The sequence below is a fragment of the Sus scrofa genome, chromosome 10, assembly GCF_000003025.6.
Source record: "Sus scrofa isolate TJ Tabasco breed Duroc chromosome 10, Sscrofa11.1, whole genome shotgun sequence".
NCBI lineage: Eukaryota > Metazoa > Chordata > Mammalia > Artiodactyla > Suidae > Sus > Sus scrofa.
This window is the reverse complement of record NC_010452.4, coordinates 39,431,192-39,448,277: the sequence shown is the minus strand read 5'-3', so window position 1 is coordinate 39,448,277 and position 17,086 is coordinate 39,431,192. Positions and strand designations below refer to the sequence as shown.

The window sequence follows — 17,086 nt, the reverse complement described above, 5'->3', positions numbered from 1 at the left end:
TATAGTTGATTTTCAATTGTGTGCCATTTTCTACTGTAGAGCAAAGTGACCCAGTCATTCATACACACACACACGCACATACACACGTGCATAGATGTTCTTATATTATCTTCCATCATAGTCTGTCGTGAGTGATTGGATATGGTTCCCTGTGCTATACAGCAGGACCTCGCTGCTTATCCATTCTAAATGTAATAGTTTGCATCTATTAACCCCAAACTCCCAGTCGCTCCCACTCCCTCCCCCTCCTCCTTGTCAACCACAAGTCTCTTCTCTACATTTGTGAGTCTGTTTCTATTTTGTAGATAGGATCACTTATGCAATATTTTAGATTCCACATATAAGTGATATCATATAGTATTTGTCTTTCTCTTTCTTGATGTAAGAATGAGAATCTGTAGTTACATCCGTGTTCCTGCAAATGACAGTATTTCCTTCTTTTTGTGGCTGAGTTGCATTCCATTATATATATGTATCACATCTTCTTAATCCACTCATCTGTCGATGGACATTTAGGTTGCTTCCATCTCTTGGCTGTTGTGAATGGTGCTGCTGTGAACATAGGGGTGCCTGTTATCTTTTTGAATTGTGGTTTTGTCTGGATAGATACCCAGGAGTGGGATTGCTGGGTCATATGGTAGTTCTATTTTTAGTTTTCTGAGGAACCTCAATACTATTCTCCATAGTGGTTGTACCAATTTACATTCCCACCAACTGGTATAGGAGGGTTCCCTTTTCTCCTCTAGCAAATCCTTATAGATGTTCATGTGGGTTGAAGTCCTCCTTTGTAAGCAAGGTTTTGCCCCTTGCTCCCTCATTTTCAACCAGATAGTTTTTTGGCCTTTACCAACTTCTGTTTTCAGCATCACTGAGTTCAGCTTTCAGCCTGGATCACGAGTTGGTATTTAAAGTTTTTACTATTATTTTGGTATGTGTGTAAATACTGGTTTGATTTGTTTCCCCAACTCTAATGTCGAAGGCATTGAAAATATAAACCGTTGGAACAGGTGGGAAAGGTTGGCAGTAGATCTGTAGGCTGAGGAAGTGCTATTTTGGAGAGAAAGCATTTGCGAATACTGTTTGCTGGCATGCAGGTGCACATGCATGTACACACACACGTGCACATGCACAGGCACACGTACGAATGCAGTTCTAGTGATTATTCTTCTAAGGAGACCAGTATTGCTCTATTTTTCAAATCAATTCTGGATATATTAATTGAAGGCCTATTCTGCACAGTGCCCTATATTCGACCTAAAAAAGGCCATCTTGCCTGCTGTCCTATTTAGGAAGATGACACATATAGATGATATTATAAAACAAAGTAGAACATCTCAAGAGATACCAGACGATTTCTTGGTATAGTAGAATCAGAAAAGTAGGTGTTAATTCAAATGGGGTCAATCAGAGAAAGCTTACTGAAAGAAACACGTTTGGGCTTCAAAGGATTTGTTTAGTCTTTATGTTTCTTGTCATAGAAAACAGGATGATTTTTTTCATTTCCTTTTTTTGGGGGGATCAGCAAACAGAAATCCCATAACAAAAATTCTGGGCTTGGATTATAATGTGATAAATGAAATAAATGAAGATTCCACGCTCTTGACCATTCTTGATAAAATTACCAAAGATGAGGATCCTGAAAGTGAAACTAAAGTGAAGATTGCCCTGCTACTCAAGCAGTTGGACCTGCACCTGCTCAATCATTCTCTAAGACATATTTCACTGTGAGTCTTTTAAAAAAAGAAACCTCTAATAATGAGTTATAAAAAGTACTTTAAGAGCTATAGGAAAAAACACAAGAAAAATAAAGTTTGGAAATGGTTGCTACTGACATTGCATTTTATTAGAGTAAAATTTTAGAGCATGATTTTTCTACTTTTAAATGTTAAAAATTTTTCTTTTTCTTTTTAGGGCTGCACGCAAGGCATATGGAAATTCTGGGCTAGGGGTCAAATCGGAGCTGCAGCTACTGGCCTATGCCGCAGCCACGGTGACGCAGGATCCGAGCCACAGCTGTGACCTATACTGCAGCTCGTGGTAATGCTGGATCCTTAACCCACCACATCTGCGCAGAGACTACATAGGGTTCTTAACCCACTGAGCCACAATGAGAACTCTCTAAATGTTAAAATTTTCAGTTTATGTGGCTAAAACATTCCAGTTGGGTTTCATCAGATTGACATTGGTGTTATTTTCATTTTGCCTTTTTTTTTTTTTTTTTTTTGGCTTTTTAGGGCCACACTTATAGAAGTTCCCAGACAAGGGGTCAAATTGGAGTTACAGCTGCTGGCCTATTCCACAGCCACACACCACGGGATCCAAGCCACATGTGCGACCTACACCACAGTTTATGGCAACGCTGGATCCCACTTAGTGAGGCCAGGGATTGAACCTACGTCCTCATGGATACTAGTCAGATTTGTTTCCACTGCACCACAATGGGAACTCCAGCTTTGTTATTTTCAAAGCCTCTTAAACCATTAGAAAAACTGTTAAATTATAATGCAATTATCATGTAGAGTGTGTCAGGTTTAAAACTTGTTCATTTTTTAAGGCTTTTCTAGTATTTTAGTATTATTAAAAAATGAAGTGAATATTTAAGTGAGGATATTTAATGTTGTATTCAACACCCATCACCAATTCTTTGACATTTTGACAATGTTATAAGGTTGTAACGTGGCTAAAATTAACATTAATTTTGTTGTTGTATAACTTAACTGCTGTTTTAACTACCAATGAGGTATCCCCCTGAAATAATGCAATGCTTTCATGTGTTTTCTGTAGATTCTGTTTTAAAGTCTTTAAAATGAATTTCTAAACATTTTTTCCAGAGAAATCCGGTTAAATCCTAGGACTGTTAAGAATGACATAGAACTGCTTAAAAAGTTCTCAGGAAAGGGAGAACAGACAGTCTTGGAATCTATCGACTATACTTCAGGTTCATTTTATGTTATAAATGTTTTCATATTGTATTTTCAAAAGGCTGCTGTAGCTACATTAAATATTTGAAAAAATGAAAACTTCAAATTTCAATCCTATTTTTTTTGAAGCCACCCTCTTTTCCAACGGGAGGTTCCAGGACTCTTTTTAATCAACTAATCATTGGTTTCAGATTATGAATTTTCAAATGGATGTCGAGCCCCACCCTGGAGACAAATGCAAGGGGAAATTTGTTATGTGCTGGTGAAACCACACGATGTGGAAATTTTGTGCCTTACTTGCAGCAACGAAGGAGTGTTTTTAAACGGTGTAAGTAATTTTTTTTTATCCGCAGCATTGACTTTGGTCTTTAGCTTGGTCTCTGTAAATGCAGGCACATCTCCAGGACTGGATCCCAAACCTTGGAAAATGAAATCCTGTTCTGTGCGATTTGAGCAGGTCCCTTTGCTGTGAGCTGCTCTGAGCACAGTCCAGGGCACCCTCTTGCAGGTCCTGAAGTCGGTGTTCTAGGAAACGGCCTTCAAAGACACCCATTCCACTATCTGAACTAAAAGCTCTTTGTCATGATCAGTGCACACAGGTGTTAAAGGAAAGAAAAGTCAAAAAGAAGCACTGAAATAATACAGAACAGTGATGGTGCTCCTGCCCTAAGGACTGCGGGGGCAGGGGGACAGAAAAGGAGGAGGGGTTATTAAAATGTAGGGGTCTGGGGGAAGTGCCCTGGGAACCTGGGCACCTGGGGGAGGTGCCCCAAGAAACGAGGACTCAGCCATCTGGGGAGAGGCCTGCGGGGCTGTGCTGGTACCTTAGCATCTCTGGAAAGTCCTTGCAGAGCTGGGACTTCACCTCTGAAGAGTGGCCCCCGCTTGCATTGGGAGATGGTCCCTTACAAGCTGAGAGCAGGGCTCCACACGACAGAGGCAGTCTCCGTGAAACTGGGCCCCAGACCTCTGAGGAGTGGGCACTGCCCAGTGATGCAGGATTTGGCTGAGCAGGGCCTGGACCTGTGATGCTGGGGCCTGGGGAGCTGTTACTGATACTTCTCAGGGGTCATGATGAGCCTGGTTCTGGGACTGTGGGAAAAAACCCTGGATATTAGAACCAACTGTTGCTACTGGAAGCAACTGCCACTGCAGGGTGAGGGGCCATTGCTGGGGTGATGGGCCGGGGTGAGCATGTCCCTTCTTCCTCTCCCAGCCTCCCCATTTTCCTTTTGCTTCCTGCCGACAGAAGCTCAACTGACCTGGCAATAAGACATGCACTTTTGCAGTTCCCAGCCCGAGCATCACAGAGCAGAGTGTGAGTGGGTGGGCTTCGCGCTGAGAACGGGCACACAGCCTTCCAAATCATCTGGATTAAAAACTTGACTTTGAGGAGTTCCCCTTGTGGCGCAGTGGTTAACGAAACCAACTAGAAACCATGAGGCTGCGGGTTTGATCCCTGACCTTGCTCAGTGGGTTAAGGATCTGGTGTTGCCATGAGCTGTGGTGTGGGTTGCAGACGCGGCTCGGATTCTGTGTTGCTGTGGCTCTGGCGTAGGCTGGTGGCTACAGCTCTGATTTGACCCCTAGCCTGGGAACCTCCATATGCCTCGGGAAGTGGCCCAGAAAAGGCAAAAAGACAAAAAAAAAAAAAACCCACAAAAAACAAACAAACAAACAAACTTGACTTTGAGTCTCACACCTGTTTCCCAAAACCTAGCTCCAAGCAGCTCCGTTTTCTCCCTTGCAAAACCCTGCCCTCAGCCTCTACAGTGTGACTTTGGGGCTCACCAGCAAAACTTTTCAAGGAGGACCCGAATCCTTAATGGGGACCCGGTGGTCGCAGGGGGCTCTTTGGAGAGTGGTCACACCTTGACCTGGGTTGGTATCCAGCAGTGTGTTTTTTGGTGGCCTTGAGGCATCTTTCCTGACATGCCTTTGTGTGCTTGTCTCATCTGTGACCCCAGGCTGATGTATGCATAAAGGAAGGAGATGACGTAGAAAGGGTTTGGCTTTTTTGGTTTGTTCAGATACTTTGGAAAAGCAAAATCTCCCTTTCCAGTTGGACAGAGGTTAAAAAAAAAAAAAAAATCTCAGGAGTTCCTGTTGTGGCTCAGTGGTAAAGAACCCGACTAGTATCCATGAGGATGCTGGTTCATTCCCTGGCCCCGCTCAGTGGGTTGGGGATCTGGCATCACCGTGAGCTGTGGTGTGGGTCACAGACACATTTGGGATCTGGCATGACTGTGGCTACAGCTGTGGCTGTGGTGTACACCAGCAGCTGTGGCTCTGGGTACAACTCCCTCCACCCCCCCCAAAAAAAGACACACAAAAAAAGAATAGGCATGATTTCCTTTTGACCTTCCAGCCTTGGTTTCTGCAAAAGCTTTCAATGTACACACAGCTCTATTTGAAATGGAAATATCTGAATGTTCTTCTCAGTTTAAAAAAAATAACAGACAAGGAACTGAAGCTATTCAGTCACTACAGTAAAATGTGTAACAGACTAGTTACATGTTTATATATATGTTTTATATATACAATTAGATATGCAATGCACTACAGTTTACATATATATGAGTACAAACACACACATATGGTGAAGGGGGAGTAATAGCAATAGGGAAGCAGAGCGAAATGAGGAAAGAGACCAGAGAGGGGACAGAGGCAGGGGGAAGGACAGACGGTTGCAGGGAGGTCAGACCCCTGGGAAGTGAGCCTCGAGAGGCACCGTGCTCCACATAGAACAGGAGCAGAGTGTGACCAGCAGAAACACAGGCTTTTCTATGGTGACATTCTTTATTATTATTATCATTATTATTTTGTCTTTTTAGGACTGCACCCATGGCATACAGAGGTTCCCAGGCTAGGGGTCACATCAGAGCGACTTATGCAACGCTGGATCCTTAACCCACTGAGTGAGGCTGGGGATCAAACCCACAAGCTCATGGTTCCTAGTGGGATTCGTTTCCGCCGAGCCACGATGGAAACTCCTCTATAGTGACATTCTAACCTTGCAGCTTTTTATGACTTCGTCAAAGGCTCCTGAAGTCATAATGCATTTTCACAGGAGGGGAGCGGAGGGAAGGGAGCTTTCAGGTCTGTGCTGGGAAGCAGCGTGTTCCAAGTGCATCTTGCGGGCACTGGGTAAAGGCTGCAGAGTGAATGAAAGAATGAATGAGTGACCAGGTACCATTAAGAGGGAGGGGTTTGCCAGTACGTTTCATGTAGAAAGACCACCACCTGGATCCTTTAGAGAAGAAAACAGTGTGTGTGCTGGGGTGTGAGTTTTTGATCACAGGTGAATGATGCATGTATTGGGTTCTTGTATTACTCTTCCATTAATTACAGCTCCAAACTTTTTCTCCCAAAGGGCAAAACCGATGATGAGGGGGAAATTAATTATGAGAGAAAAGGTGAAATTTATAAAGACCTTGTCACACTTTTAAAAGAAAAATCAGCAGTATTTTCAGAAAATATGTCTAAACAGGTAAGTTTTACAGTCTCTCTTGAACTTTAATAGCATTATTTTAGGCTACAACTTTCTATAATATTAAAAAAAATCAGAGCGTAATGCTGTCTGGTTTTGGGCAGTACTTACAATTATTAGTGTTTTCCACAATATAAAGCAATAAATATTGTAAATGTAGCAATTTAAGAATGTTTCTGATTTTCTTTGGGTGAAAGGTATAATATTTCAAAGTGCATTCTAAACAGGACTTTTTCATCTTCCTTTTTGAATGAATTAATTACACTAAGAACAAAGGACTCAGTTCTGTGAATGAAGCCTGGATATTTTGTGTTTATCCTTTCTAAGGATCCCATGATTACCACTTACTTGGAGTGTCTTAAAAAATGTGTCAACTGCATGTGCATGAGGTCTATGCTTTTGTGTCTCCCGTGTTTTTTTGTTGTTGTTGTTGTTTTGTTTTGTTTTTGTCTTTTTTTTTTTTTTTTTTAGGGTCACACTCATGGCATTTGGAAGTTCCCAGGCTAGGGGTCAAATTGGCGCTGCAGCTACTAGCCTACACCACAGGCACAGCAATGCCAGATCTGAGCAGTGTCTGCGACCTACACTGCAGCGCAGGGTGGCACCAGATCCTCAACCCACGGAGCAGGGCCAGGGATCAAACCTGCATCCTCATTGATATTAGTTGGGTTCGTCACTGCTGAGCCACAATGGGAACTCCTCTCCTATGGTTTTTGAAATAGTGCTGGACAAAAATATCAGTCAATGTAATATTTGGGGAAAGAAAATCTTGGTTGAAGCTGATGTGAGTAAGAAATTGGTATGCAAGACTCTAAGGTGATATACTTGTGCTCCAGGCTGATTCTCAGGTTGATGGCAATTCTGCAGGCCCCACAGAAGGGTATTTATCAGATCCACTTTCTTTCTGATGTTGCTGCTTCTGGAATGCTCCATTTTCTTGCTCAACTGCTATTGCTCTTTGTCATCATTTTGTGGATTCTTTTTGTTTCCTGGTGTTTGGTTCCCCATTTCCTGGCCCCCAGTTTTCCATCATTGTTGTTGTCATCATAAAATACATATATACATAAAATATAAAATTTGCCATGTTAACCATTTCATGTATATATTTATTTATTTCTTCTTCAGCCGCATCTATGGCATATGGATGTTCCTGGGCCAGGGATCGAACCCGAGCCTCCGCAGTGACGACACCGGATCCTTAATCCGTTGCACCACAGCGGGATCTCCTTTAACCATTTTAAGTATCTCATTCTGGCATGAAGTACATTCACAATGTCGTGCCACCAATACTCCTGTTTCCAAGTCCTTTCCATCATCTGAGACTCTCCATTTCTCTTCCCCCAGCACTGGGTAAACCCCAGTCTGCTCTGTCCCTGGAAAGGTGCCTGTTCCAGGTACTTCATATAAGTGAATCATAGGTAGTATGATTTGTCCTTTTATGTTTGGTGTATTTCATGTAGTATAATGTTTTTAAGATTCATCCATGATGCGCCTGTATCTGAACTTCGTTCCTTTTTATGGCTGAATGATGCTCCATTTATGTAGAGACCCCCGTTTGTTTTTCTCTTCGTCTGTTGATGGGCACTTGGCTTTTTCTACCTCTTGGGTATTGTGAAAAATATTATGAATATTGCTGTTCAAGTGCCTGTTTGCGTCCCCGTTTCCAATTCTTTTGGGTCTAAACATGGGAGTAGAATGTCTGGGTCATATGGTAACTCCACGTTTAACTTTTGGCGGGAACTGTCAGACTGTTTCCATAGCAGCTGAGCTGTCTCGTAGCTCTCCCAGCAATGAATGAAGATCCCAGGTTCTTCACTTCCTCCTCAACACTTGCTATTTTCTTTGAGTGTGTTTATTATAGACATCCTCGTAAGTCTGAACATGGTATCCTATTATGGTTTTGATTTGCATTTCCTAATGATTAGTAATATTGAGCCTATTTTCATGTCCTTACTGGTCATTCCTATGTCTTTGAAGAAATATCTATTCAAGTCCTTTGTCCATTTTACGTATTTATTTATTTATTTATTTGCCTTTTTAGGGCTGCACGTGTGGCATATGGAAGTTCCCAGACTAGGGGTTGAATCAGACCTGCAGCTGCCAGCTTACACCACAGCCACAGCAATGCAGGATCCGAGCCACGTCTTTTACGTACATCACAGCTCACAGCAATGCCCAGTACTTAACCCACTGAGCAAAGCCAGGGATTGAACCTGTGTCCTCATGGATACTAGTTCGGTTCATTACCGCTGAGCCACAATGGAACCCATATTTTAATTTTTTAAAATGGTTTTACTTGAAGTATAGTTGATTTACAATGTTGTATTAGTTTCAGGTTATAGCAAAGTGATTCAGTTATACATGTATAGGTAGGTAGCTAGATACTCTTTTTCAGATTCTTTTCTCTTGTAGGTTATTACAAAATATTGAGTATAGTTCCCTGCGTCTTTTGTCAATTTTAAAAATTAAATCATCTCTTTGTTGTTGAGCTGGAGTTCTTAACCTGCGGAGCCACAATGGGAACTCTGACTTTCTATATGAATTTTAGAATGCTTGGTTTTACCATTTCTGCAAAAAACACCCAAGGATTTTTGATAGGAATTTTATTGGATCTGTAGATTATTTTGTGTAGCATTGTCATCTTAACAATATTAGCTTCTAATCCATGAACATGAAACGTCTTTCTTTCCATTTGTTTGTGTCTAATTTCTTTCAGTAATCTTTTATAGTTTTCAGCGTACAAGTCTTTTGCCTCTTGGGTTAAATTTGTTCCTAAGTATTTTATCCTCCATCAGAAATAGAATTGTTTTCTTAATTTCCTTTTTGATTGCCCATTGCTGGCATTTAGAAATACAGCTCATTTTTGAGTGTTGAAATCTGATCTGACTTTTGAACGTGAAATTCGGAATCAAATCTTGCAACTTTACTGAATTTATTTAACTCAATTTCTTTTGAATCTTTAGGTTTTTCCACATATGAGATCATGTCATCTGTGAACGGAGACATTGACTTTTTCCTTTCCAATTTGGATGATTGAAACTTCTTTTTCTTGCAAATTCTGTGGTTAGAACATGTAGGACTCTGTTGAATAGAAGTGGCCAAAGTAGATCCCTTGTCTTAGTTTTGATCTTAGGGAAAATGCCATCAGGTTTTACTATTGAATGTGATGTGAGCATGGGTTTTTCATATATGGCCTTTATCGTGTTGAGGAAGCTCTCTTCTCATCAGTTTTCTTTTTCTTGGCACACCCCATCATTTCGGTAGAGCTTCCCGAGTAAGAGAGTCACATAGTAAGGAAAAAATTGAGGGTTAGCATATTTGAAAGTATCATTGCTCTTCTCTCTTGGTTGTTGTTTCTGTAATGATAGTTTGAAAATAATTTTTTCTTAGAATCTTAAAGGCATTTTCCTATGTGACCTATTTGTTTTGGCTTTTCCCATCTAACAAGCCTTTAGGATTTTCCCTTATCCCTGATGTTCTGTAATTTTCATGATGATATGGTTGGTGCTGGTTTTTGTTTGTTTTTCATTAATGATGACATATGTCCTTCAGAACTGGAAAAAATATTTCTGTATTACATCTTTAATCATTTTTTCCTCTCTGTTTTCTTTGTTCTTTTTTTTTTTTTTTGAAACTTACTATTTAGATTTTGGTGCCTCTGAGACTGATCCTCTGAATTTTTTTTCTTTTCTCTTACCTCACCCCTCTTTCTGCAAATATTCCTTTGCTTTGTCTTCCAAGCATCTTTAAAGTTTAAGCTCACATATTTTTAATGTTTCTTTTAGGGGTGTTTATTTTTACAGAACATATGCTCTCATTTCTCTTGGGTGAGAAAACCTAGGAGCAAAATGGCAAGGTTGTATGGTGGTTCTATGTTTCACTTTTAAGCGACTGGTAAACTGCTATCCAAAGTGGTTGTCATAGTCTACATGCAACCCTGGCAACGTATGAGAGTTACAGTTCCACATATGTGTCAATAATTGGTATGGTCAGGAGCTCCCATTGTAGCTCAGTGGGTTACAAACCCTACTAGTATCCATGAGGATGCAGGTTTGATCCCCAGCCCTGCTCTGTGGGTTAAGGATCTGGTGTTGCTGTGAGTTGCAGTGTATGTCACAGATGTGGCTTGGATCCTGTGTTGCTGTGGCTGTGGCGTAGGCTGGCAGGTGCGGCCCTAAAAAAACGCCAAAAAAAAAAAATGGTACCATCAGTCCTTTATTTTATTTATTTATTTTTGTCGTTTTGCCTTTTCTAGAGCTGCACCTGCAGCATATGGAAGTCCCAGGCTAGGGGTTGAATCAGAGCTGTAGCTGCCAGCCTACACCAGAGCCACAGCAAAGCAGGATCCGAGCCGCATCTGCGACCCACACCACAGGTCACGGCAACATTGGATCACTAACCTGCTGAAGGAGGCTGGGGATCGGACCCGCAACCTCATGGTTCTTAGTCAGATTCGTTAACCACTGAACCACAATGGGAACTCCGATCAATCCTTTATTTTAGACATTCTAATAGGTGTGCTCCGATATCTTACTGAGTTTTTATTTGCATTTCTTGAATGCATCCTTTCATATGCTTATTTGCCATTCATATATCTTAAGTGGTAAAAGTGTATATTCAGATCTTTGCCCATTTTTTATTGAGTTGTTTGGTTTCTCATTATTGAGTTGTGAAATATATATATATATACACACACACACATATATATAGGCTTATATATTCTTTCAGATATAGGATCCATAAATATTTCCTCCTAGTTTGTGGCTTGCCTTGTCATTCTCCATAGTCCTTCAAAGAACAAATGTCTTCATTTTTCATGAAGTCCAACTAATTTTTTTTTTAGTGTTCTGTCTAATAAAGTTTTACCAAACCCATTGTCAAAAAGGTTTTCTCCAATACTTTCTTCCAGAAATTTTTAAATGTTTGGTTTTAAATTTAGGCCTATGATCCATTTTAATTTATTTTTTGTATATGATACGAGGTTATGGATCAAAGTTCATTTTTTTTTAATTTTACATGTAGATATTGTTCCAGCATCATTTTTTGAAAAAAAAATTCTCCTTTCTTTGCTGAATTACCTTTATTGTCAAAAATCAGTTGTCCATTTAATGGTTATATTTATGTCCCATTGATCCATTTGTCTCTTTTTAGACCAGTACTGCACTGTCCTGATTCCTGTAACTTTAAAATAAGACCTTAAAGTCAGGTAGTGTCAATCCTCCAGTATTGTTGGTCTTCAAAGTTGCTGTCCATCTTGTCCATGTCCATTCAAATTTAATTTAATTTAATTTAATTTACTTATTTATTTTATTTGTGTATTTTTTTAAGCCTGTACCCATGGTATATGGAAGTTCTTTCTGAGGCTAGGGGTTGAATCGGAGCTACAGCTGCCAGTCTACGTAGGCCAGAGCCCCAGCCACGCCAGATCTGAGCTGCATCTGCAACTTACACCACAGCTCCCAGCAACACTGGATCCCCAACCCACTGAGTGAAACCAGGGATAGAATCCACATCTTCATGGATACTAGTTGGATTCGTTTCCCCTGCACCACAGCAGAACTCCCTGCCTTCAAATTTTAGAGTCAACTTGCCAATTTCCTCATAAAAGTCCTGAAAGCATTATGATTGATGTAGTATTGAATCTGTAGATCAACTTAGGGAGAACTGCCTCTTAACAATACCGGGGTTTCCAATTCATGGAAGACAGTATGTCTCTCCATTATTTAGTGTATTTAGGATGTCTCTCCATCTTATTGGATGTCTCTGAGCAATGATTTGTAACTTCCAGTGCATGTCTTACACATGTCTTGTGACACTCATCTGTAAATATTTACTATCTGAGGCCTCTTGTTAATGATAAAGTTTCAATTTCTGATTGTTTGTTGCTACTATATAAAAATACACTTGATTTTTGTATATGGATTTTATTTCCTGAAACTTGGTTAAGGTTTGCAAAACATTAGTTTTGCATAATTTGTAGATTCTAAAGGGTTTTCTCTTTCTTTTTTTTAATAGTAGAGTGAATTTTTTTTTACAATCTCAGTGTACATGGGGATATTTTTGTATAATACTCTGACTATAAAATTATAATGTTGGATAATTAGATGTTTTCTATACCTAACCTTAAATATCCAAATATTTGGCGTCATGTAGGCAATTGCTTTGATTACCTTATATTTACCTTTGGTATTGTTTATTTAGATGAACTTGCTGGGTGTGAGAGTGTATTACTTTGTGTGTGTGTGTGTGGGGGGGGTGTGTGTGCAGGGCTGCACCTGTATATGGAAGTTCCCAGGTTAGGGGTCAAATTGGAGTTGCAGCTGCCAGCTACACCACAGCCACAGCAACGCCAAATCTGAGCCATGTCTGCAACCTATGCCATAGCTCATGGCAGCCCTGGATCCTTAACCCCTGAGCGAGGCCAGGGATTGAATCTGTGTCCTCATGGATTCCAGATGGATTTGTTACCACTGAGCCACAAGGGGAACTCCGAGAGTGTATTTGTAATCAAGATGCTGAAATAATAATATAAAAACATGTCAGACTGACAGTTCCTAAGCCTCACAAAGGTCTGCTTTAGTGTATTTTTGTTTTGAGATTAGATCCTCAAGGCTTTGAGACATCAGGGGATGTTTGACTTTAGGATTTGACTGTAAGAGATTTCCTTGTTAACTTTCATTCTTTTTCTAATTACTGTGCTTTCAAATATAGGCTGTCACCTGGTGCCTGTTTAGGGTGGTGCAGGCTTTGCAGTTCGGCTGTTTCCAGCCTAAAGGGTTTTCTAGGTAGATCACCACATCTGTGAATAAAGAGCATCTTACCACTTCCATTCCAGTTTCAGTCATTTCATTTCTTTTCCTTTCCTTACTGTGCTAGCTGGACCCTCTAGTACAGACCTGAAGAGATGTGTAGTTTCTTGTTCCCAATGCTAAAGGGAAACTTTCAGTTTCTCGTTGTTAAGTGTGTTAGCTGTAGATTTTTTCATAGATGAAATACAGAAGGTTGAGGAAATTCCCCTCTATTCCAAGTTGTTGAGAACTTCATTAGGAAAGGATGTTGGATTTTAGCAAATGATATTTCTATACCAATTGCGTTCATCATGTAGGAGGTTTTTTTTGTTTTGTTTTGTTTTTTTAGTTTAACGTGAATTACATCGATTTTGGAACGATAAATTCACCTTACATTTCTGGGACAAACTTCATTTGTTCAGCATATGTCATTCTTTTTATATTTTAAAATTTAATTTGCTATGATTTTGTTAAGGTTTGCATCTGGGTAAGATTATCAATGCGTACTTTTCTTCGGTGTCTTTGTCTGGTTTTGGTATCTGAGTAATACTTGGCCTCAGAGAATGAGTGGGAAAGTCTTGTCTCCCCTTCACCTCCTGGAAGACTTTGTGTTGAACTGTTACTCTTTTTTGTCCTGTTTGGTAAAATTCACCAGTGAAGCTCTCTGGGTCTGGAGAGTTCTTTGTGGGCAAGTTTTTAACTACAAATTCAATGTCCTTACTAGCAATAGGGCTATGCAGGTTATCTGTTTCTCTTTGAGGAACTTAGTGGGTTGTCTTTATAGGAATGTTTCCCTTTCATCTAAGTTGTTGTTGAGTTGATTGGTATAAACTTATTTATAATATTCTTTTTTTTTTTTTTTTACAGCCACACCTGTAGCAGATGGAAATTCCCAGGCTAAGGGTCAAAGTGGAGCTTCAGCTGCCTGCCTACACCACAGACATGGCAATACCAGACCCAACCCACATCTCTGACCTACGCCACAGCTTGTGCCAACACTGGATCCTGGATCCTTAACCCACCGAGCCCAGGGATCGAACCCACATCCTCACAGACACTGTGTTGGGTTCCTAACCCGCTGAGCCACAGTGAGAACTTTTAAGAAATTTTTCTGCTTTCTTTGAACTGGTATGTGCATGGTTTATCTTTTTCCCTCCTTTTCCTTTCAAGCTACCTATATCATTATATTTGAAGTGAGTTTCTTGTAGACAGCACATAATTGAGTCATTTTAAAAATCTACTTTCTGAAACTCTATTGATGTATCCATTGGTGTGTTAGATCATTTATATTTATGTGTATGTTAGTCTGCCAGTTTAGTTTTGTTTTTTGTTTCTTCCATTTTATTTTTTCTTTTTCCTGGTTTTCTTTGGATTACTTGAACAGTTTTTTTTTTTTAATTTTTAATTTTTGTCTTTTTAGCACTTCACCCGTGGCATTTAGAGGTTCCAAAGCTAGGGGTCAAATTGGAGCTGTAGCCACTGGCCTATACCACAACCACAGCAATGTCGGATCTGGGCCGCATCTGCAACCTGCAGAACAGCTCACGGCATCGTTAACCCACTGAGCGAGGCCAGGGATCACACCTGTGTCCTCATGGATGCTAGTCAGATTCATTTCCACCAAGCGACAATGGGAACTCCTGAACAGTTTTTTAAATTCCATTTTGTTTTTCCCATAGTGTTTTGATTGTATCTCTTTGTATAGAGTTTTTGGTGGTGGTTATAGGCTATTGTCTTATACATAACTTACCATTATTTCCTGGTTTGACATTTTCCCACTTGAGTGATGTATATAAACCATAATTTCCTTTTACATCCCTTTACCTTCTCATTTATATTTGTCTTTACTTCTTTCACATTGATAACTGTATGAGAATGTTATAATTTGGGCTTCAACCATCAAACATCATTTAGACAATTTAAGAGGAGAATAAAAGTCTTCTGTATTATTCTTTTCTTCCTTCTGATCTGGCCTATTTACTTTTTAAAAATCGTATCCTTTCTATTTTAAAATTTCCTTTTCTTTTAGGTAGGTCTGTTGGTGACACGTTCTCTTGGTTTTTCTTTATTTTTATTTTATTTTATTTTACTTATTTTTTTCTGCTGTACAGCATGGGGACCAAGTTGCACTTACATGTACACATTTTTTTTCCTCCCTTTGTTCTGTTGCGATATAAGTATCTAGACATGGTTCTCAATGCTACACAGCAGGATCTCATTGTAAATCCATTCCAAGAGCAATAGTTTGCATCCGATAACCCCACACTCCAGATCCCTCCCACTCCCTCCCTCTCCTCCCGGGGAAGCCATAAGTCTATTCTCCAAGTCAATGATTTTCTTTTTTGTGGAAATGTTCATTTGTGCTCTATATGAGATTCCATTTATAAGTGATATCATATGGTATTTGTCTTTGTCTTTCTGACTTAGTTCACTCAGTATGAGAGTCTCTAGTTCCATCCATGTTACTGCAAATGACATTATTTTGTTCTTTTTGATGGCTGAGTAATATTCCATTGTGTATATATAATACATCTTCCTAATTCAATCATCTATCGATGGACATTTAGGTTGTTTCCATGCCTTGGCTATTGTAAATAATGCTGCAATGAACATGTGGGTGCATATGTCTTTTTTAAGGAAACTTTTGTCCAGATATATGCCCAAGGGTAGGATTGCAGGGTCATATGATATTTCTATGTATAGATTTCTAAGGTATCTCCAAACTGTTCTCCATAGTGGCTGTACCAGCTTACATTCCCACCAACAGTGCAGGAGGGTTCCCTTTTCTCCACAACCCCTCCAGCACTTGTTATTTGTGGACTTATGAATGATGGCCATTCTGTCTGTTGTGAGGTGGTATCTCATGGTAGTTTTGATTTGCATTTCTCTTATAATCAGGGATGTTGAGCATTTTTTCATGTGTTTGCTGGCCATCTGTATATCTTCCTTGGAGAACAGTCTATTCAGGCCTTTTGCCCATTTTTCCACTGGGTGATTGGCTTTTTTGCTGTTGATTGGTATAAGCTGCTTGTATATTCTAGAGATTAAGCCCTTGTCAGTAGCATCATTTGAAACTATTTTCTCCCATTCTGTAAGTTGTCTTTTTGTTTTCCTTTTTGGTTTCCTTTGCTGTGCAAAAACTCGTCAGTTTGCTTAGGTCCCATTGGTTTATTTTTGCTCTTATTTCTGTCTCTTGGTTTTTCTTTATCAGAGAACATCTCAAATTCCCCTTTATTCTTGAAGAATATTTGCATTGAATATGGTATTCTGGGTTGACAGTTCTTTATTTTTAGCACTTGAAAAATGTTGTTATAGCCTTTCTGGCCTCCATGTTTTCTCATGAGAAATTGAGTATTATTTTAATTTTTTTCCCATATAGCAAAAAGTTGTTTCTCATTGTGTTGAGTATTTTCCTTGTCTTTAGTTTTATGAAATTTGATTATTATGTGTCTTATTTGATTATTATGTGACACAGATTTCTTTAAATTTATTATGTTTAGGGTTTGTTCAACATCTTGAATCTTAGATTTATGTCTTTTTCCAAGTTTGGGAAATTTTCAGACATTCTGAGAATGCATTTTCAGTCTGATCTTTTTTCTCCTCTCCTGGTGCTGTGATGACATGAATGTTGGAATTTTTGCTGTGGTCCCACAGATCTTGAGGCTGTTTATTTTTTTCAATATGTTTTCTCTTTGTTTTTCAGACTGAGTAATTTCTATTGTTTTGTCTTCAAGTTCATGATTCTCTCTTCTGTCCTCTCTATCCTGTTGCTGAGCTATCCAAGTGAGTTAGTTTTGTTTGTAAATTTCAGTTTTTCACATTTCTGTTTGTAAAATTCAGTTTTTCACATTAGTTTTGTTTGTAAATTTCAGTTTTTCACATTTCTG

General features: G+C 39.5%; 1 protein-coding gene across 13 annotated transcripts in view; it reads left to right on the top strand.

The window, feature by feature from the left end:
• The window catches only part of ARMC4 (armadillo repeat containing 4), a 186,674-nt gene that overhangs the window by 14,819 nt on the left and 154,769 nt on the right, over positions 1-17,086 (top strand). For 5 of the 13 annotated variants that reach the window (XM_021064712.1, XM_021064720.1, XM_021064717.1 and 2 more), the window contains 4 exons: positions 1,523-1,724; positions 2,832-2,938; positions 3,113-3,249; positions 6,295-6,411. In XM_021064712.1, coding sequence (XP_020920371.1) covers positions 1,523-1,724; positions 2,832-2,938; positions 3,113-3,249; positions 6,295-6,411 — 563 coding nt within the window. The remainder of the gene's footprint in view (positions 1-1,522; positions 1,725-2,831; positions 2,939-3,112; positions 3,250-6,294; positions 6,412-17,086) is intronic. The other 8 variants (XM_021064718.1, XM_021064721.1, XM_021064722.1 and 5 more) reach the window with 3 other exon arrangements.